The sequence below is a fragment of the Vigna umbellata genome, chromosome 3 (genome assembly GCF_029865625.1).
Source record: "Vigna umbellata cultivar VRB3 chromosome 3, Vumbellata_1.0, whole genome shotgun sequence".
Classification (NCBI taxonomy): Eukaryota; Viridiplantae; Streptophyta; class Magnoliopsida; order Fabales; family Fabaceae; genus Vigna; species Vigna umbellata.
Genome location: NC_142167.1, coordinates 34,922,748 through 34,941,399, shown reverse-complemented (window position 1 = coordinate 34,941,399; position 18,652 = coordinate 34,922,748). Strand labels below are relative to the sequence as shown.

The window sequence follows — 18,652 nt, the reverse complement described above, 5'->3', positions numbered from 1 at the left end:
TAAGTTTAGACGTATGGAGATAGAAGGAGTCTTCCATCTACATTTAAGTTTTGCTATTAGCCCAATGCACACTCTGCATAACTTTCTTCGCTTCCTTTGTTTCCTTTTGACACGAATCAACTTCAGCTGAAAGATACTATACTTTGTATTAAACTATCTACAAACTTATCTGAAGGACTTTTAAAAAATTTCCAAATCTTGAGACTAATCCAATCACAAACAAACAGTTTTGCTCTTTCTCCCTAATTACCAATACTAGAGAAATTGTGATGCTATCTACAAGTCTAGAACTAGGTAATTAAAAATTAACCAATAACTACAGAGTTTTATGGTGAAGTTTGTATTCTGTGGGTAATGGTTGACAGGTTCTCAGTGCGCAAATTATTTTCAAAGTCTTCTTCTAGTCAACCAGCTATTCTGAGAGCAATTTCTTTGAATCTGTATTTACATATTCTATATATGCATCAAGTTGGTCCAAATTAAACTCAGAAAGTTATACGAGTCTATATCCTCCTTACTATCTTACTAGTTTTCTTTGAGACGTTTTTTGAGTAATCTTTTTCATATTATTTGTTCTTCCAACTTCCACTTCAAGTTTCATGGCAAACTATGGAGCCAAACAGAGAATTCCTTCCTCTCCACCACCACCATCATCCACTGACCCTAATGAACGACAACCAAAAGGGTCTCAAGAAATTTTCTATGCCAACTTCAGAGTCTACTGCCCCATCAACATACCACCATCATCAGAAGCTGCAGGAGTCCGAGTCATGAGAAACATAGGGAGTTTTGGCTTGTACTACACACTCTTCGTGTGGATCATACTCTTCATAACCCTCATCCCTAGCCGTAAGGTGTCCTTGATTCTGTTGGTGATCATGACCTATGTGACAACCATTTACTGTTTAATTCTGAGGGCGTTTCCAAACTCTGTTGTGCTTCACAGAATCATAGATAAAAGGGTTGTGTTGACTTTGCTGGCTGTTGCAACTGCAGTGCAGCTGATTTTGACAGAGGCAGGTATTCATCTTGCAGTGACTTTGGCCAGTAGTGCGCCCTTAGTTTTGGTTCATGCTGTTTTGTGGGCTAGTTTTGATGCCTTTGAGGTTGAGACTGCTTCTGCTAAAGGAGAACTGGTTCCTCTCACTGGCCATGATGAAAGTGTTGCTGAGAATAATTCTGATGCTGTTTAAATTTTTGTGGCCTCAGTCTTCACTATCTTTATTTAGTGTTGTTTACATAAACATGATGGATGATTTTATTTTTATTTTTTAGAAGAAAAGCATTGTTATACTTCAAATAATATTGCAAAAAATAAATTAAGTACGTATGGATGTAATAAAAGTAGGCAAATGGATCCATATGCCCCAAAGTCCAATGGATTGTTATGTACCATTCAATGATAATTAATGCATCTTTTCAAAATTTCAGTTCTAAATAAATCATCTTAATTTCCAACTGTGGGGGGATGGCGAATTTATTATACACTTATATGTACCACACACATCTATGTCAACTAATATTTAGAAAAATTAAGTTTTATTAATTTTTACTACATCTTAATTATTATATAATAATTTTTGTATTTAATTTAACTACTTTTTGTTAATCTCATTTTATGACTAAGATTATTCTTAAAATGTAAATTTTAACTTAATTTAACTTTATAAAATCAGTTTATATTCATTTATATATTGTAAATTTATGTTATTTTTAGTTTATTTAAGATCTTTAACATTTTCTCACAGTGAAATATATACATATTAAATTTGAAACTAGATACTAATGATGATTTCATAGCAACATGATAACAGTGACGTAATAGACCTCATAGCAAATTTCATTAGGATACATTTCGGATAGCCCTGATCGCATCTTAAAGTGAGGTTTATATACTTTATATGTTGTAAAGTATTCTTAACTTTAGATGATGTGCTGTCTCAAACAATTACAACTTAGAATTTTCCCTTGGTTTGTTTTTAGAGGACATTAAAAAATTCGAATGGTTGCAAATCACCAGCTCGTTGGAGAACATTGTTTTCAAACAATCAACAAAGTCATGTCGAAATTTTCATCATTCAAACCATAAAGATAATCACCAGCTATAGACAATGGAGAACCTATTTTCTATCTTAACCGACTCAGGGGTAGAAAAGTAAAAGACCAGCTGCCTTTACCCTTAAACGAGTAATACACACGTGACAAGAGAGAGAAAAGAGAGAAGTCGAGAGTATGAGAGGAAAGGTAGAGCGAGACGCTCTGCTAGGGTTTCCCCCCTTCTTCTACAAGCGTCAGACACAGCCTTCACACACCGGAATCAGCCAAGTAACCAGAGTCAGAAACAGCAAGCAACCGAGAACACACAGGTACTGAATAATACTTCTTCAATTTTTCATTAACAAGAATAGTATGAGATTACAGCTTTTATACATGAAAATAAACTGAAACTAACTGAAAACTGAAATATTGTTTTGTTTATTCTAACACTCCTCCTAAACAAAACATGATTTTCGAAGAAAAACCCCTTTTCACCGATTGAATCGGTAAAACTCTTGCCTCTGCTAATTCTAAGTGTTTTCCACCGATTAATATTCGGTAAAGATGCTTCCTTTGACCTTGGAAACGATTTTCACCGATTAAACTCGTGAAAACACTTTCCTCCAGGCAGATCTCCTCTCTGAGATGAAAACCCTAGGTTTTCATGGCTCTTTTCTGTTGACCTACACTGATCTCCACCTTTTTTACTCCGATCTGCTTTCTAAGTATTAGAAAGCGTTCACCTTTCAGCGCCTTAGTGAGTATGTCTGCAATCTGGTCCTCGGATCTGCAGTATACCACTTCGAGCTTTCCTTTGCTAACTTGTTCCCTGATGTAGTGGAAACGAGTTTCAATATGTTTGCTCTGCCATGAGATGTAGGATGTTTGGTCAGGTCTATGGCTGACTTGTTGTCCACAAGTAGTCTGACCTTCCCCTCTACTCCAATCTTCAATTCACTTATCAATGAACTCAGCCAAGCTGCCTGACATGTGGCTTCACAGGCTGCAATATATTCTGCCTCGCACGATGAAAGAGCCACTACTGGTTCTTTTATAGAGCTCCAAGAAATTGGTGCTCCACTTAAGAAAAATACATACCCAGCAGTACTCTTCCTATCACTTTTGTCTCCACACCAATCTGAGTCAGAGTAAGCATTAATTCGTACCTCTCCTTCTGATTCTCCTCCTGGCAGTAAAATCCCAAAGGTATGTGTACCTTTTAGATATCTTAGAATCCGTTTAATGGCAATCAGATGGGAAATTCTAGGATTTGCATATATCTGCTAACCAGACCCACACTGTAACTGATGTCTGGCCTAGTATTACACAAGTATCTTAGGCTTCCAACCATTTTCCTGTATTCAGTAGGGTCAACACCTTCCTCTTCAGGATCCTTCTCAAGTTTCAACCCTACCTCTGTTGGAGTATTAGCAGAGTTGCAATGAAGCATGTTAAACTTGTTTAACATGTCCAATGTATATCTGGACTGATGCATCACCAATCCCTCATCAGTTTTAGTGACTTCAATCCCAAGAAAGTAGTTTATCTGCCCCAAATCACTCATTTCAAATTCCTGTAACATTTGGACTTTGAAATTAGCAATTTTTTCAACACTGCTTCCTGTGATTAGCATATCATCCACATACAAGCATACTATTAACATATATTTTCTTTCATTATGCTGATAACACTGAACGTACACTCCATGTTCAGATGCACACTTCTCAAACCCGATGTTACTCATGAACCCATCTATCCTCTAGTTCCAGGCCCTTGGAGCCTGCTTGAGCCCATACAGAGCCTTCTTCAATCTGTATACTTTGTCAGGATGCTTCTTGACTTCAAATCCCTGAGGCTGGACCACATACACTTCTTCCTCCAGATTACCATTTAGAAATGCAGACTTTACATCTAATTGATGTAAGGTCTAGTTGAGTTGTGTTGCCACAGAGGCCACCAGTCTAATTGTCTCCATTCTGGCCACAGGTGCAAATACTTCTTCATAGTCTATTCCTGCCTGCTGCAAGAACCCTTTTGCCACCAATCTGGCCTTGTACCTCGTCACCACACCTTGTGGATTTATTTTGGACTTATAAATCCACTTAAGTGCTATTGGTTTCTTGTTGGGAGGCAACTCAGTTAATTCCCAGGTCTGGTTCTTCTCAATTGAACCTAGTTCTTCTAGCATAGCCTTGTACCACCTTTTGTCTTTCACAGCTTGTTCAAACTCCATTGGTTCAGATTCTGCTATCAAGGCATAGTGAACAAAATTTCCCTCTGATGAAACAGTTGCATCATAGGCTAGATCATAATCTCTCATATGTGCTGGTAGCTAAGTAATTCTAGATGACCTTCTAACACTCTCCTCCCTCCTGAATACCTCTGGTTCTGCTATAGGTTCATCTTCCAACTCAATGGTTGGTCCTCCATCTTCTTTTGACTCCCACTGCCATGACCTAGTTTCATCAATTATCACATCTCTGCTGATAGAAGTTGTCCCTGTTGTAGGATTATACAGCTTGTATCCACCTGTAACATGATACCCCACCAGTATCAATGGAACTCCTCTATCATCCGGTTTCTTTCTCAGTTGATCTGGTACATGTTTATAACATAGGGAACCAAAAATCTTTAGATGCTTTACATCTGGTTTTACTCCTGCCCAGGCCTCCTCTGGTGTAACATCATTTAGTCTCTTTGTTGGAGATAAATTCAAGATATAGGTGGCTGTCATCACAGCCTCACCCCATAGAAAACTAGGCAATTCCTTGCTCTTCAACATGCATCTCACCATGTTTAAAATAGTTTTGTTCTTCTCTCTGCTGCCCCATTGTGTTGAGGTGTGTAGGGAGGAGTAATTTCATGAACTATTCCCTCTCTTTCACAGTAATTTCTGAACTCAGTGGAGGTATACTCTCCTCCTCCATCTGTTCTCAGAATGTTTAACTTCTCACTTTGCCTTTCAACCATATTCTTAAACTGTTGAAACTGTTGTAGAACCTCACTTTTTCTTTTCAATAAGTAGACCCAACACTTTCTGGTCCAGTCATCTATGAATAATAGAAAATACCTGCTGCCCCCAAGTGTTTCTACTTGCATGGGTCCACATACATCTGAATACACTACCCCAAGTTTTTCTGCTGATTTATGGGGTAAGACCTTTTTAAAACTTCCCCTTGTTTGTTTGCATTGAACACATTCCTTGCAAACAGTTCCTAAATATCAACCTTAGGTAAGCCCATCACCATATTTTTTTGGCTTAACTGGAATAGATCTTGGAAATTTAAATGTCCAAATCTGAGGTGCCACATCCATTCCTCCTTACTCTCTGTTGCAGTAAAACATTTGTGATCTACTGCCTACATTACTACTTTGAAAGTCTTATTTTGTGACAGCTGAGCCTGCACAACCACTATCCCATTCTGATTAAAGATGCTAAGGCAATTGTCCTCCATCTTCATCATGTAACCCTTCTGTAACAATTGTCCCAGACTTAGCAGATTAGTTTTCAAACCAGGTACAAACAGTACCTCTTCTATTATTACTTCTCTGCCATCTTCACCTCTCAGCACCACTCTGCCAGATCCCTCAGCTTCCAAACTGCTGTTGTCAGCAAATCTAATTTTCCCATGTTCAACCCCCTGCATTCTCACAAACCAATCCTTTCTCCCGATCATATGAGTGGAGCATCCCGAGTCTAGGTACCATACTGTGCTTTCTGGTTGTTTTTCATCATCTTGGGCCATCAATATCATGCTTCAGAGTCTGAGTCTTCCTCCTGTGCCAAATTTGCCAATTTCTTGGGTTTATTTTTCACCCCTTCTCCTTTCCAGCACTCTTTGGCATAATGACCTAGTTTCTGGCAGTTGTAGCATTTTACCTTCTTCTTGTCAAATTTCCACTCAGCATCTGAATTCTTTGAATTTTTCACCTTCCCTGACCCACTAGACTCTACTCCTTGTTGATCCTGTGAGTCTTTCCCTTTTTAGAACACTTTTACTCCTTTCTTGAATCCTTTCCAGCCTTTCAACTGTGATCTGGCCTGTAGGGCTTGCTCGTGACACTGTTTGTGCTCATTGATGCGAAATTCATGAGCCTCTAATGAGTTCAACAGCTCTTCAATTTCCATGGTTTCCTTCCTTCGGGTCTCCTCAATAGCAACCACAACATTGTCAAATCTGGATGATAGAGTTCTCAAAATTTTGTCAACAATGTACTCATCAGAATTTACAAGCCCTCATTTTATTCACCAATTCTTGTACCTTATCAAAGTAATCAACCACAGTTTCACTCTCATCCATGACTAAAATCTCAAACTGTCTTCTCAATGCCTGCAATTTCACCTTTGTGTTTCTGTCTCCATCACCATAGGTCTTCACTAGGATGTCCCATACCTCCTTAGCAGTAGCAGCCTTGGAGATCTTGTTAAAGATCTTTGGGCTGACACACTGGTATAACAAGAATCTTGCCTTGCTGTCCAGTTTCACTTGCAGCTTGTAATTCTTTTTCTCTTCTTCAGTAGCCCTGTCACTCAACTCAGGCAATTCGTCTTCTATCACCTCTGAAACATCTTCGAAACCGAAGATGGCTTGCATCTTGATGCGTCAGTCATCAAACTACTTCCCATCAAACACTGGTAATGGTCCTTGTATTCCTCCAAATCTCGCCATTCTTTCTTGCTGAAATCTTGTGGTTTCTTTGATTTTCACACAGCCAAAGACTCCTACTTTTCTCTTTTTGATACACCCACTTCCAGATAAAGATTACACACCCACTTCACAATTTCACCAGGAAACAGCCACAACTCTTGATACCATATTAGACTCAGGGGTAGAAAAGTAAAAGACCAACTGCCTTTACCCTTAAACGAGTAATACACACGTGACAAGAGAGAGAAAAGAGAGAAGCCGAGAGTATGAGAGGGAAGGTAGAGCGAGACGCTATGCTAGGGTTTTCCCCCTCCTTCTACAAGCGTCAAACACAGCCTTCACACACCGGAGAACACACCGGAATCAGCCAAGTAACCAGAGTCAGAAACAGCAAGCAACCGAGAACACACAGGTACTGAATAATACTTCTTCAACTTTTCATTAACAAGAATAGTATGAGATTATAGCTTTTATACATGAAAATAAACTGAAACTAACTGAAAACTGAAATATTGTTTTGTTTATTCTAACAAACCGTGTGACAAATTCATCCTATTACAAATGAGATTAGTCTTTCACCAAAAACTATGGCAGGAAAATTATTCAAATACCAAAAAATTCACCATAACCCAACACTGGAAAGACACCAAGAACTCATCACTTTGCTCCTCCATCTTAGCAAAAAGCACAAGCAAGAGCAGAACAAGAAGGATCAAAACAAAACCAAGAACCCCTAAACATGAAAACAAGATGCCACTCAATCTAAACGTGCCACAAGCGACATTAAATCCTGATGCTATAGCAACCAACACAGATAAAGAGTACAGAAGAGCAATGCACAGCATAGAGATAATAGGCACCCTAAAAGCCAAAGACCAAACCACCACTATTGTGTACACAAAACTCACTATGAACATTCCACTCCATATTATGGCCGGTAAGAACCCAGTTGAGGCTTGCCACAGACTTAAAATTGGTGTCTTTGAGATGTTTGTTGAGCTTGTTAAGGATTGGGATATATTCTGAAAAGGGTTACCCAAACCAGATAAAAGTGCTACTTGAACTCCACACAACTTCACTGCTAGTGCAGCACGATGTTCTTGTGGACAAATTATCTCTGTTGAGCAGAACTGTATGAATTCTTTGCACATGGAAGCACTAATGTAAGAATCATTTTCTGTCAATCCTAGGCCTCCACGCTGTGAAGTTTTGCTTGTGTTTTTTATGTTTATCACATGGGAAGAGGAAGAAGATAAAGCACATTTCTTGTTTCTGTCCATAGTAGAAAGAATCAGTCAAATAAATTACTATGATTCTCACTGATGTTTATTCCGATACAATCAAAATTCTCATGTCACTTTGTGTGTCTCTAAAAGTAAATTCTTTATCCTTTATTTTCTTAACATGGCTTTTTAAAATAAAAGTGTGATAAAATTATCAAATACTAAAGTGCATAATGTTTGTAATGTGATAATCTTAATATCATTATAGTGGAATTCAGAATAGTACTGATTTCAATTAAATTTGAATATGATTTATCAATTCTTTTCCAGAGGAAAAAAACTATTCTGGGAATTCAAGATTTATAGGTATTGGAAATGTCCAACCTTAATTAATACTAAGGTACAATTTTTTTCTAGATTGAACAAGCAAATTAATCAGATAACTAACATTGTCAATGTAGTTGCGTTTCTTTCTCTGGTTTTTGGTGAGTGTGTACGTAGAGTCGTTGTTGTTAGGCTTTTGAATTGACTTTTCAAGCTGCTTTTGGCCCTTTTCCTGGTCGCTTTCTGTGATCCACTCTTCTTCATCTTCCTCCTCAATAATACAGGCTTTATTTAGGCAATATTTTATCATGCTGCATTGCATTTGGAGTAAAAATCATATATACAATTTAATGATCTCAGCATCCCTTCAAAGTTCTATATGTAATTCAAAAGGGTACTAAAATGAAATTATGGTGGTGATCTTACCTCATAATATATGGCAGTTCTCAAGTACGCTATTGTTCTCAGTAACTCCTTATTTGTAGGGTACTTTTCATGCAAACACAATGTATATATATGTTAGAAGGAGGGGGAAGAAAAACAAAGAAAACACACAAAACAGAGATGACCATAATGATAAACTTGATAAGAAGGAAGAAAATATCAGGGTAAGAACTGTTTAGACCTTTTAATTTTTTTGGCAAAAATGGTCAAACTGATACTCAGATACTAGTTTTGTTATAAATCAATGAACTTGTCTGCTAATTTTAGTGTCATAAGTTTCACTGAAGAGAGACCAAGTTCATCTTTTATGATAAATATATGATCAATCAAGTCACATCAAGTCACATATTTTTAAGATCTATGAACTAAATGAATTTTGAACCAAATTTGAAAAATAAAAAAACTCATTTAACCTACAAGATTGAATACATGCTTGATTAAAGTTAAAAGAACAAAGTACTTTTATTACAGAAACAACAATTATTTTCTTCTTCTATTCATACATTAGAATGCACAATTCGATCTCAAATTTCATTATGTAACTTCAGATCAAACATATTCTAACACTTTCAAACCTCAATTTGTTTCTCTGGAATTCTTCCTGCAGACCCTCGACGCGATTTCCTGTATATGATTGGATTTGGTTGTCTTGTCTTTGTTGTAATTTCGAAATTTGCAACACAAAAAGATCAGTTAAAGCAAATAAGAGAGTCAAGTTTTAATAAGAAATGCTCATAGAAAATATTAACTGCATAACTTGCAGAAAGCACAAGGCTACTTTTGTGTACAAAATTAAGTCCGATTCAACTGAGAGAAAGCAAGGTGTACATAATAACTTACAGGTTTTCTTGGAAGCAAGAAGTTCTTGTTTACACTGTTCTCTCTGACATGTTCAGGAACTGAAGAAATACTCAAAGAATCCATGATCATACGAGAGGATTATCAAGATGAAAAGTGTAAAATATTTCGCTTCCGGCTTCCAAGATCACACCACAGAAACTTTAAACCCTCTAGTCAATGTCAGTGGTGGAATCAATTTGTTACTGCTTAATTAGCTCATTCACAGAAGTTTCTTCCCCCTATGCTTTGTGTTTTTCAACGACAATTTTTGAATTTTCAAAGTACATAAATGGTGTAAACGCCGACTTTTTTACTACATAGTTTTATTTTTAGTATGTGTACATTTTAGCAGTTTGGTACCGACATTTGTATAATTTTAGAGGTGGGACATGGACTATGATTTAGACGTGGAGATGAGATTAAATAATAAATAATATTCATATCTTTACTATAAATAATATAATAAATAAGAATATTATGAGTTTGTGGAGATAGTTTTTTTTATATTTGAGATTATTATTTTATTCTTCGATATGTCCTATAATTTCTATCTAACCAAGAGAGTCTTTCTCACTGTATACAAAAAAAAAAAAATAGTTGAAAACTTAAATTATCTTAATATTAATGGTAGTGACGTTTCCTTTGTCATTAACGGTGACTCAATTCTTCATTTGCAATCATTTGAATATTAAAATACATATGTTAGAAAACATTTACTATATGTTACACTAATCATCCTAAAATTTTCTTGATGTTAATTGAACGGTATCTCTTTATGATAATGATATTATCCAAGATCTTATATTTAACTTAATTTCTTGGACGAAAAGTGTTTGTGCAAAATTTAATGCAGAAATAAAATATAAAATTATGACCTCCAATTAGTTGTAGATTTGTTTGGTTTAATTAAATTATAATTTGGAGATGACAATTATACTGCTCTTCGTATTAACTGTAATTTTACATTGGATAAAAAACAAAATACATTAAAATTGACTGTCATTTTATTAAAAAAAAAAGTTGTATCAAAAAATATAATAACTCAATTTGTTACCTCAAATGATTAATTAGTATATATTTTTAGTATGTTTTTCCATATACTTAAAATTAATTATTATAACAAGTTTGATACGATTTATTACAGTGTATTAAATGTTGTTAAGATATTAATAGTTACAATATTTTATGGTAGTTAAAATATTATATGTATTTAAACTTAACTTATATTTTCTTTTATTATTTTTCATTATAAATATATTATTTTATTTGTATTTTCTCCACAAAAGAAATTAACCTTATGTCTAATTTTCACAATATATATGCAAAAATATTGTCCTTTGCCTCAACCTTGATCACCTATCTTATCTACCTTAGGATATGGTTGATCACATGTTACTACCAAGGTTACATTAAACATTAAGAAATTTGTGAGAACTTATTAATTAAGAACGTATGATTGTGTGGGACATGTTATGTCTATGGTGACCGTCTAGGGTGATTACGAATCAATCTAATTGGCTTATATGTCGAATTTTGAGAACTAGCAAAAATAAAAGTTAATTATTTGAATTGGTGAACTTTTCGTTTCATTTATAAATGTTTTTTTATATTTCTTTTTCTCCAGTAATGTTTTACCTCAATTGTATGTGCTCCTCTCAGTACAAAAATATTCCACGAAATAATTCATGTTTATTTTAGCTTTACTAAAGCCGAGAATGAATTTAAAGACTTTTAATATCTCATCAACTTAAGTAGTTATTTCTTATTACCATATTTAAAAGTCAACACTGACAAAAAAATTTAAAAATACGTTTAAATAGATATATATTTAACTTCTTAAATTTTTTTATTTTGATGAATTTAAAAAAAAAAGTGGTAAAATTATTTTATAACCTTTTAAAATATTAAAATTAGTTAAACCAAGCACATATTTTGTTATTATCATTTCGGAAATCAAGAAAATAAATACTATTTTTTTCTAAAATTATGTTCTTAAACTATATAAGTCCCTGGTTACCCAAAAACTACATAAATCCTTATTTGTTTTTTCAAAGTTTAAAAATTCGAAAGCTCACTCGAATCAACTACAAAGAAAATTATATATAAGTAAACAGATATTATAACTATGAACATTTTTCCTTTAATTTGCAAGAATCCGCAGCTACCTACCACCTTGCAATGGCAATTTAAAACCATATGTACACAACAAATCAAACTTTAAACATTATCTATGCCCTTAGCTCCACACGTACATCTATTATGACAAGCAACAGAAGCAAATTCTCTGGTACAAGAATCATCCTCAATCTCAAAGGCATGGTGACTAACCCACAAAACTGCATGCACCAAAACCAAAGGCACAGCACAAGCCAAAGTCACTGCAAGATGAATCCCAGCCTCAGTCAAAATCAGCTGCACTATTGCTGCAAACACTAGCAAAGCCAAGACAAACCTTTTATCAATGCTTCTGTGAAGGAAAACAGATTTCGGGTATGCCCTTAGAAGTAAACAGTAAAGGACTGTCACATAGGTCATGATGACCAGCAAAATCAATGAGATCTTACGATGAGGAATGAGGACAATGAAGAGAATGATCCACACAAAGAGTGTGTAGTATAAGCCAAGGTTCTCCAAGTTTCTGATGACACGAAGTGCTGCAACTTCTGAGGTCAAGGGCATGTTGAAGGGCCAGTAAATTTTGAAATCAGTGTATAACTTTTCGTGATGCCCTTTTGGTTCATAAGTGTCTAAGGTGGATGATGAAGGTGTCGTGGTGGTGGAGGGTGTTCTTTGTGTAGCTCCAAAGTCTGCCATAAGATTTGAAGTGCAGTTTGGAGGATCACAGAATGGCTCAATAGAAATACCTCTTCTGTTAAACCACAAATTAGTGAAGTTTATTGCAAATGCACCACAGAAAGTAGAAGGGTAGAAGTATGGTGGGTACATGTTGTGTAATTGAATGAAATTCATATAGGTATATAGAAGCTTTGCTATTGATTTTATTTTCTAGTCCAGGACAAGACCTTTTTCTCATAAAGACTAGGAGAATGTCATCAAGGAAATTTCGTAAAGAAATGCACAACATTAGGAAGCTTCTTTGTTGTTTCTGATGTTGCTCTCAGTTTAACTTTTTGGACCTTTGTGACTGTGTCCATCCAAAGTAGCTTAAAATTTAAGAAATGTTGTTCTTAATTTATAATTTTGAAAGAGTAAGGAATGAAAATAATGTGTTTAGACAAACCAACTTGGATTTAGTGATATTTACACTAAAACTATATTGTCAAAAAAAAATGTTTCTAAAATAAATTTTTGCAAACACATATTTAATCACCTGGTCAGTAATAATTGCGATAAGTATTAAAAAGGGTATCTTATTTTTATATCTATCAAACAGAGGACTAATATGAAATGTGTGTACTTAAAAGAGGAGTTTAAACCACTGTTCATATTCAGTGTTTTCTACGATCATATTCAAGAATCCCAGACTGAAAACACAGGGAGAGAGATTCAGCCCTTAACTTTGAGAAATGTTTCGAATGTAAAATTTTAGACTGAGCTCTGATACCATCTTCAAAATTGATCGCCTAAAGAAGACGCTGTCTGGAATAAATAATGAAAACAAGTACATCCTTTTGGTCACACTCTTATCTATTTTGACTATGATGTGCAATGTTACAACACGCAAAACAATTCAACAAAATTGATAAGTTTTGAGAACAATAAGAATTTGAAATCAAATTTAATAGGAAAGAAAGCCTACAACTAAAGGCTTCATTCCAAAATTCAAATATTCGAATAAGCTAGCTTCATCTGTATTCAATTCATTTCCACGGCCACGGGCAAATAATTAACATCAACAAGGGAGAATATTAGTATCACCATGACTAAATATGATCCCTATCAATGATACATACAAAACAAGAACAAGTTTCTAATGGGTTTAACGATCAATTTTGACGAAACTTAGGCCACACTGTAATTACTCCTGGTCTCATCTCCTCAAAACGGTACCTGCATCACAATATATACAAACAAATGAAATAAGAATTAAAGCAAACCTTGTTCCTAGAGACACGCAATTGTATCTCATGCACTAGGCTACACTTTTTTTTACTAGTTTTCAATGCTCTTAAATACAGGTACGAGGATGAGAAGTGAAGAATCCCTAAAATGATACGTTTACTCATCAAGAAGGAAGCCATATAGATAACATACGGCATGAGGAGATGTGCTACCTGTTTTCATTGAGGAAACTTCTAACAGCTGTAGGAAGGGAAGCCTGTCCCCGACTGTGATTACCAACGCCTGTAAAAATGAAAACACAATTAAGGTCCACAAAGATGATTGATGGTTCCAACCAAGGACACAGGTTTTCTAAATGAATAGTTAAAATCCTAATTTTCTATTCAAGAAAATGATAAATTTTCAACAAAATAAACAGTTGCATTGAATGGTGCTAGGGAAGCAACAAGAATCATAACTAGAGATTGGGAGAAAAAGTTTTAAAGAATAACAAAGAAGAGTTTACTTGAATAAAATGTTCCTTTCCTATAAGTAGAAGAGAACTATCAGCAGAAACAAGTTGAGACTTACAGTGACAATTAGATTAGTTGCATGCAAAATGATGCTTAGTATTTTCACCTTTAAAATTGTTAGAATTGCATGATTAATTTATATGGAAAAAAAATTATTAATCTTAACAGATGATTACATTATTCCATGAATAAGAGAAGTCTAAAAGTGATAAAATGCCAGATTACACAGGATTTTAAAAAATATAGAAGCAAGGTGATCACTGGGAGAATATGACATACTGACATATCTTCCAAACGTTATGAAGAACTTACAAGAGAATACCAACTTATCAAATCTGAGAAAATAAATGGTTGACCAACAAAATAAAGAGAGCGCAAAAACAATGAATGGATGCTTATTTATATGACTAATGAAAGGGTTAGTCAGACTTTGAAGAATGTTTGCTTCAATCAAATGACAACTAACAGACACTAACAAAATGTAATTTAATGTCCAAATATACATGAAACAAAACTGTTGAAAGAGAATAAACAATATAGGAGATAGAAACATAAAAGAAAATAGAAAGCTACCCTCACAATAGCCTATGTATATCCATGGTCAAAAGAAGCCAACATACCTGTTATGACATGTAATGCCAATGGTCTAAGCCGTAATGGTGCTTGGATGTCCAATTTCGCACTGTTGATAAGAGTAGATTGTCCAATCCCATTTTGTTTCATTCCATTGGCTGAACTCTTTGAGAAGCTTTGGCTTTCAATTCTGTAGAGATGTTGTTGCAATGCTTGAATAGCTTCAGTTGCATGAAGACCATGCAAATCAAGTCTCCAGATATCATTTTCATTATTCCTGATACTTAAAATTTTTCTGGCTGCATCAGAATTAAGCTCTTCAGCAGTATGCCATTCCACTCGAGCTTTCATTGAATGATGTTGAGCTGAAAAATGATCACCTCTTAAAAAAGCAAAAGAAGCTGCCCTAGAATGTCGCGATGCTGACCTGTTTCATTAAAAAGGAATGAAGTCTCAAGTCAGAGTGATGATCTGAATACAGAAATGTGAATTTTTCAATATAACAACCATTGTAAAATTCTCAAACGTATTCATCTCGAATTATGGACAAGGATGAAAACTCTATGATTGAAAGTGTTACAAATGAAAATTTATGAAGAAAAAATATATAATAGCACGGATTTAGTCCCTTCGATTCTAAAAGAATGTGCAAAACTAGAAATGCTATCACATAGAATTAGTATTTCTAGAGATCTTTCTCAAAAAGTTATTGCAAATCAATCTAAAACCATATTACTTTTTACTGACATAAAGAAAATAGCAGGCACCACCGTGGAAATTAACTCGTTACGCAAGGACATTTTCATTGTAAATGATTAAGGTTAAGGTGATCTGTTAATTCGTTAATTAATAGTAGTTTGACTTGTGAGACCAAAGACTTTATAGGTATATCAGATAACAATACAGGAATTTGTGCAAGTTATCAACTAAATTACAATGTGTTTAATTTGGAGACTTCTTGATAAGTTCAAAGTAAGTCAAGCATTGAGCAATATGTTTCATTGCACGTAGATCCCATCTTCAATAACGCGTTTCACGGTCATCTTATTAAAAATAGACAACAGAAGAAAAAACATAGATTCATACATAAATAAGTATATATTACATGAGGGGGGGATAGGCTGATAAATAAATAACCATACAGCAGAAACACGTAAAAGCAAGTAAGACATAACAACTACCACCGCTCCAGAAAGAAAGAATACAACTGTTAGAATTCGTACCTCATTGTCTTTAATGCATCTTTTCGATTGCTAATGTAAATATCATCATCCTCCCATTCAGGCTCTACAGGAACAGAATTCAAGAGGTTTTGAATCGGGGAAACATTTCTATTCTCCAAGTCTTTATCATTGTCTTGGTGATTATCAAAGGGAATATCATCCTTGACCTTTCCCAAAGTAAGACTTTCATTAGTTTTATTCTTATATGGGGTATCATATGTCGTAGTTATCACAGCAGATGATACTTTGTAGTCTTCAAAATTAACTGCAGAGGCCATTGTTTCCAATAAAGCTGAGGCCTTATCAACATTGTTATTAACAGCAGCCAATACATCATCTATCAAGGTATGTTCAGCCCAAAGATTCTGCTCTCTAAGCTTTTTGATAGCTAAATTAACATCCTCCTGAGAAGGGGCACCACAATATTTTTCATCAGAATCAGAACCAGATACTGCCTTTTTGTTATTCAAACCCTCTTTCAACGGTGGGAAATGTTTAGTCGGCAGAAGTACTGAAGAGAAAGGCTTTGCAGGAAGATGGTTCTTCTTGACTGTAGATTCAGAAGTGCCTATAGCTGGGAAATGATCTTTATCAACTTCAGATTCAAAATTGCTGTTCTTTTTCTGTTTGAGATCAAAAGCTGTCCAACCAGCGGAGTGACCCTTAGCCCACGACATCTTCTTAACGGAAGATTGGGCTGAAGCAGTCACCTTGGTTTTACAGCATAATTGGAACTCAAATCACTTTGCAATATCTCTGTCAGAATAATTATGCAGATATAGAACTCAGAAAGCCACAATGTCAAGATCTTGCTTGCAAAAGGTCGAAGTCAATAACTGTAAGCACCATACCATGAATCAGTATGTTAGATAATCACGTTATTATATATAGATGAAAACGTGATATGATAAATATTTCATATCATAGGATATAGTTTTTAAAATGGCTAAATTTTAAAATTCTGGTGCGTTAGCTATTTGCATTTTAAGTTGCGCTTAGAGAATTTTCTCTATAAGTGTTTATAGAAAAAGAAATCAGATGGTAAATGAAGTAAGCTTCTCCTACAGGTTAAAATCAACCTATGCCCCTTAACTTCTGCAGATGTTAATTAAGTTAGTTCATTTCAATTTGGGGAAGAACTCAATGCGTTTTTCATTTTTATTTTCTTCTCTTGTAAGTAGTTTCAAAGAAGTTTATGCAAGAGAACCTCGAACTATATTATGACATAACTACTTGCGTATGTGTGAGGAATATCTTATAAAAACAGATTCATAAACTTATTTCAATAAATACAAATAAGAGCTTGAATAACAATTTACAATTTATGCAGTAACAATTTAAACTTATTCTTCCATATAAAAACAACTTATATACAAGATTACGTGATAACAACTTATTTGTCCAAGCACACCCTTAACCAGATAAAACACCATCAATCGAAGCCTGATACAATAAGTATGCTTAATAATTTGAAAACAACACAAACCATCATACATCGTTCTTAACAAACCCAAAACTAAATATAAAAACACAAGAAAAGAATCCAGCTAAAAGATGAAAACCCACATGAAAACTAACCTTATTTATCTTTTCAGAAGAAAAATTCAGGAGAAAGAAAGTTGCTTTAATGTTATCTGTGACTCAGAAAGCGTAGCCAAGGAATGAATCTATCGAAGGGTTGAAAAAGCGACGGAACCACAAAGTCAAACACTTGTCGGTGGAAAAAAATTGCGACGGAACAGTGCTGCAGTGATTTGCACCTGTTATCCATAAATCTTCTGTATAGATATTGCAAAGAGAGGAGGAAGAACAATACTTTGGGAGTTTTCTGGCGTTTCTTCCCAGAGGGTCTCTCAGAGGCCACAAAAAGATTTTGGAGAGAGAAAAGAACACGCGAAAAAAGAGATTTGACAGCCGCCGCGGCGTCACCGTTACCGTCACAGAATCAATAACGACCGTCAAGGAATCAATATGCGAAGTGCAATCATTACTTGGGAATTTACGAAAGCCCCCTCCTTGATTTCCGGTACCTATTATGGTATCTCCGGTGATTGACAAAATAAATTGAGTTTTAATTGCTTTACTGAATTTTTAATTTATAATTAATTATAAATAAATTTAAACATTTATGATAAATTGAATTATAAAAACAATATTTATATTGTATCATACACAAAATAAGAAATATATGTTATTTAATTATTATAGTCCCATTAATGTGAGTTAAATTTTGAAAATAGTTATGGAAGTCTATACATTTAAATTTAAGGCACATGAAATTGAAAATAAATATTTGAGGATTTTCGGTTTAAACATGTTTCTTATTTTATTTTTATTTTCAATGATAATACTCCAGAAATAATATATGAAATAACTGTAATACTTATATATTATACTAATAACTATAAAATAAAATTTATTTTCACATATTAAAATATCTTATTTAGTTTAGAAATCAATTTTACCATTTAGTATGGACGGGAAATCTTTCAGAAAGGATTATTTTTCGTAAACATTGAATTAAGTTTCTTGTTAGAGAAAAATGTTCATAACTATTATTTTTTATACATTCATTCATATCTATGTTTTCATTATGCATGGAACATAATTATTTTGAAAACGATGTGTGTGGCAAAGAAAAGGTTATACACAACAACACGAATCACAATTTTATTTTTTTAAGTTATCAAAAGTATGATAATTTAAAAATAATAAAATTTAATTATTTTAATATAAATAATTTTGTTATTAATAAGACTTATTATTTTAAAACGTATTTTTTTTCTATAAATTATTATTTTATA

General features: G+C 34.2%; 3 protein-coding genes and 1 pseudogene across 3 annotated transcripts; 1 reads left to right on the top strand and 3 right to left on the bottom strand.

The window, feature by feature from the left end:
- Positions 1-499: 499 nt before the first annotated feature.
- On the top strand, positions 500-1,442 carry LOC148202389 (PRA1 family protein F3-like). The gene has a single exon (XM_088110347.1). The coding sequence runs from the start codon at positions 600-602 to the stop codon at positions 1,191-1,193; it is 594 nt and encodes a 197-aa protein (XP_087966473.1). The 5' UTR covers positions 500-599; the 3' UTR covers positions 1,194-1,442.
- Positions 1,443-7,184: 5,742 nt separating this feature from the next.
- LOC124831599 (uncharacterized) lies at positions 7,185-9,658 on the bottom strand (annotated as a pseudogene).
- Positions 9,659-11,597: 1,939 nt separating this feature from the next.
- On the bottom strand, positions 11,598-13,073 carry LOC124831597 (uncharacterized). The gene is made up of 2 exons (XM_047305633.2): positions 12,082-13,073; positions 11,598-11,949 (listed from the first exon to the last, which is right to left on the bottom strand). Exons 1-2 carry the CDS (start codon positions 12,485-12,487, stop codon positions 11,735-11,737), a joined length of 621 nt encoding a protein of 206 aa, XP_047161589.1. The 5' UTR covers positions 12,488-13,073; the 3' UTR covers positions 11,598-11,734.
- Positions 13,074-13,207: 134 nt separating this feature from the next.
- On the bottom strand, positions 13,208-17,854 carry LOC124831592 (uncharacterized). The gene is made up of 5 exons (XM_047305626.2): positions 17,427-17,854; positions 15,849-16,684; positions 14,673-15,052; positions 13,753-13,822; positions 13,208-13,528 (listed from the first exon to the last, which is right to left on the bottom strand). The coding sequence occupies exons 2-5, from the start codon at positions 16,523-16,525 to the stop codon at positions 13,465-13,467; spliced, it is 1,191 nt and encodes a 396-aa protein (XP_047161582.2). The 5' UTR covers positions 16,526-16,684; positions 17,427-17,854; the 3' UTR covers positions 13,208-13,464.
- Between the last annotated feature and the right edge of the window lie 798 nt (positions 17,855-18,652).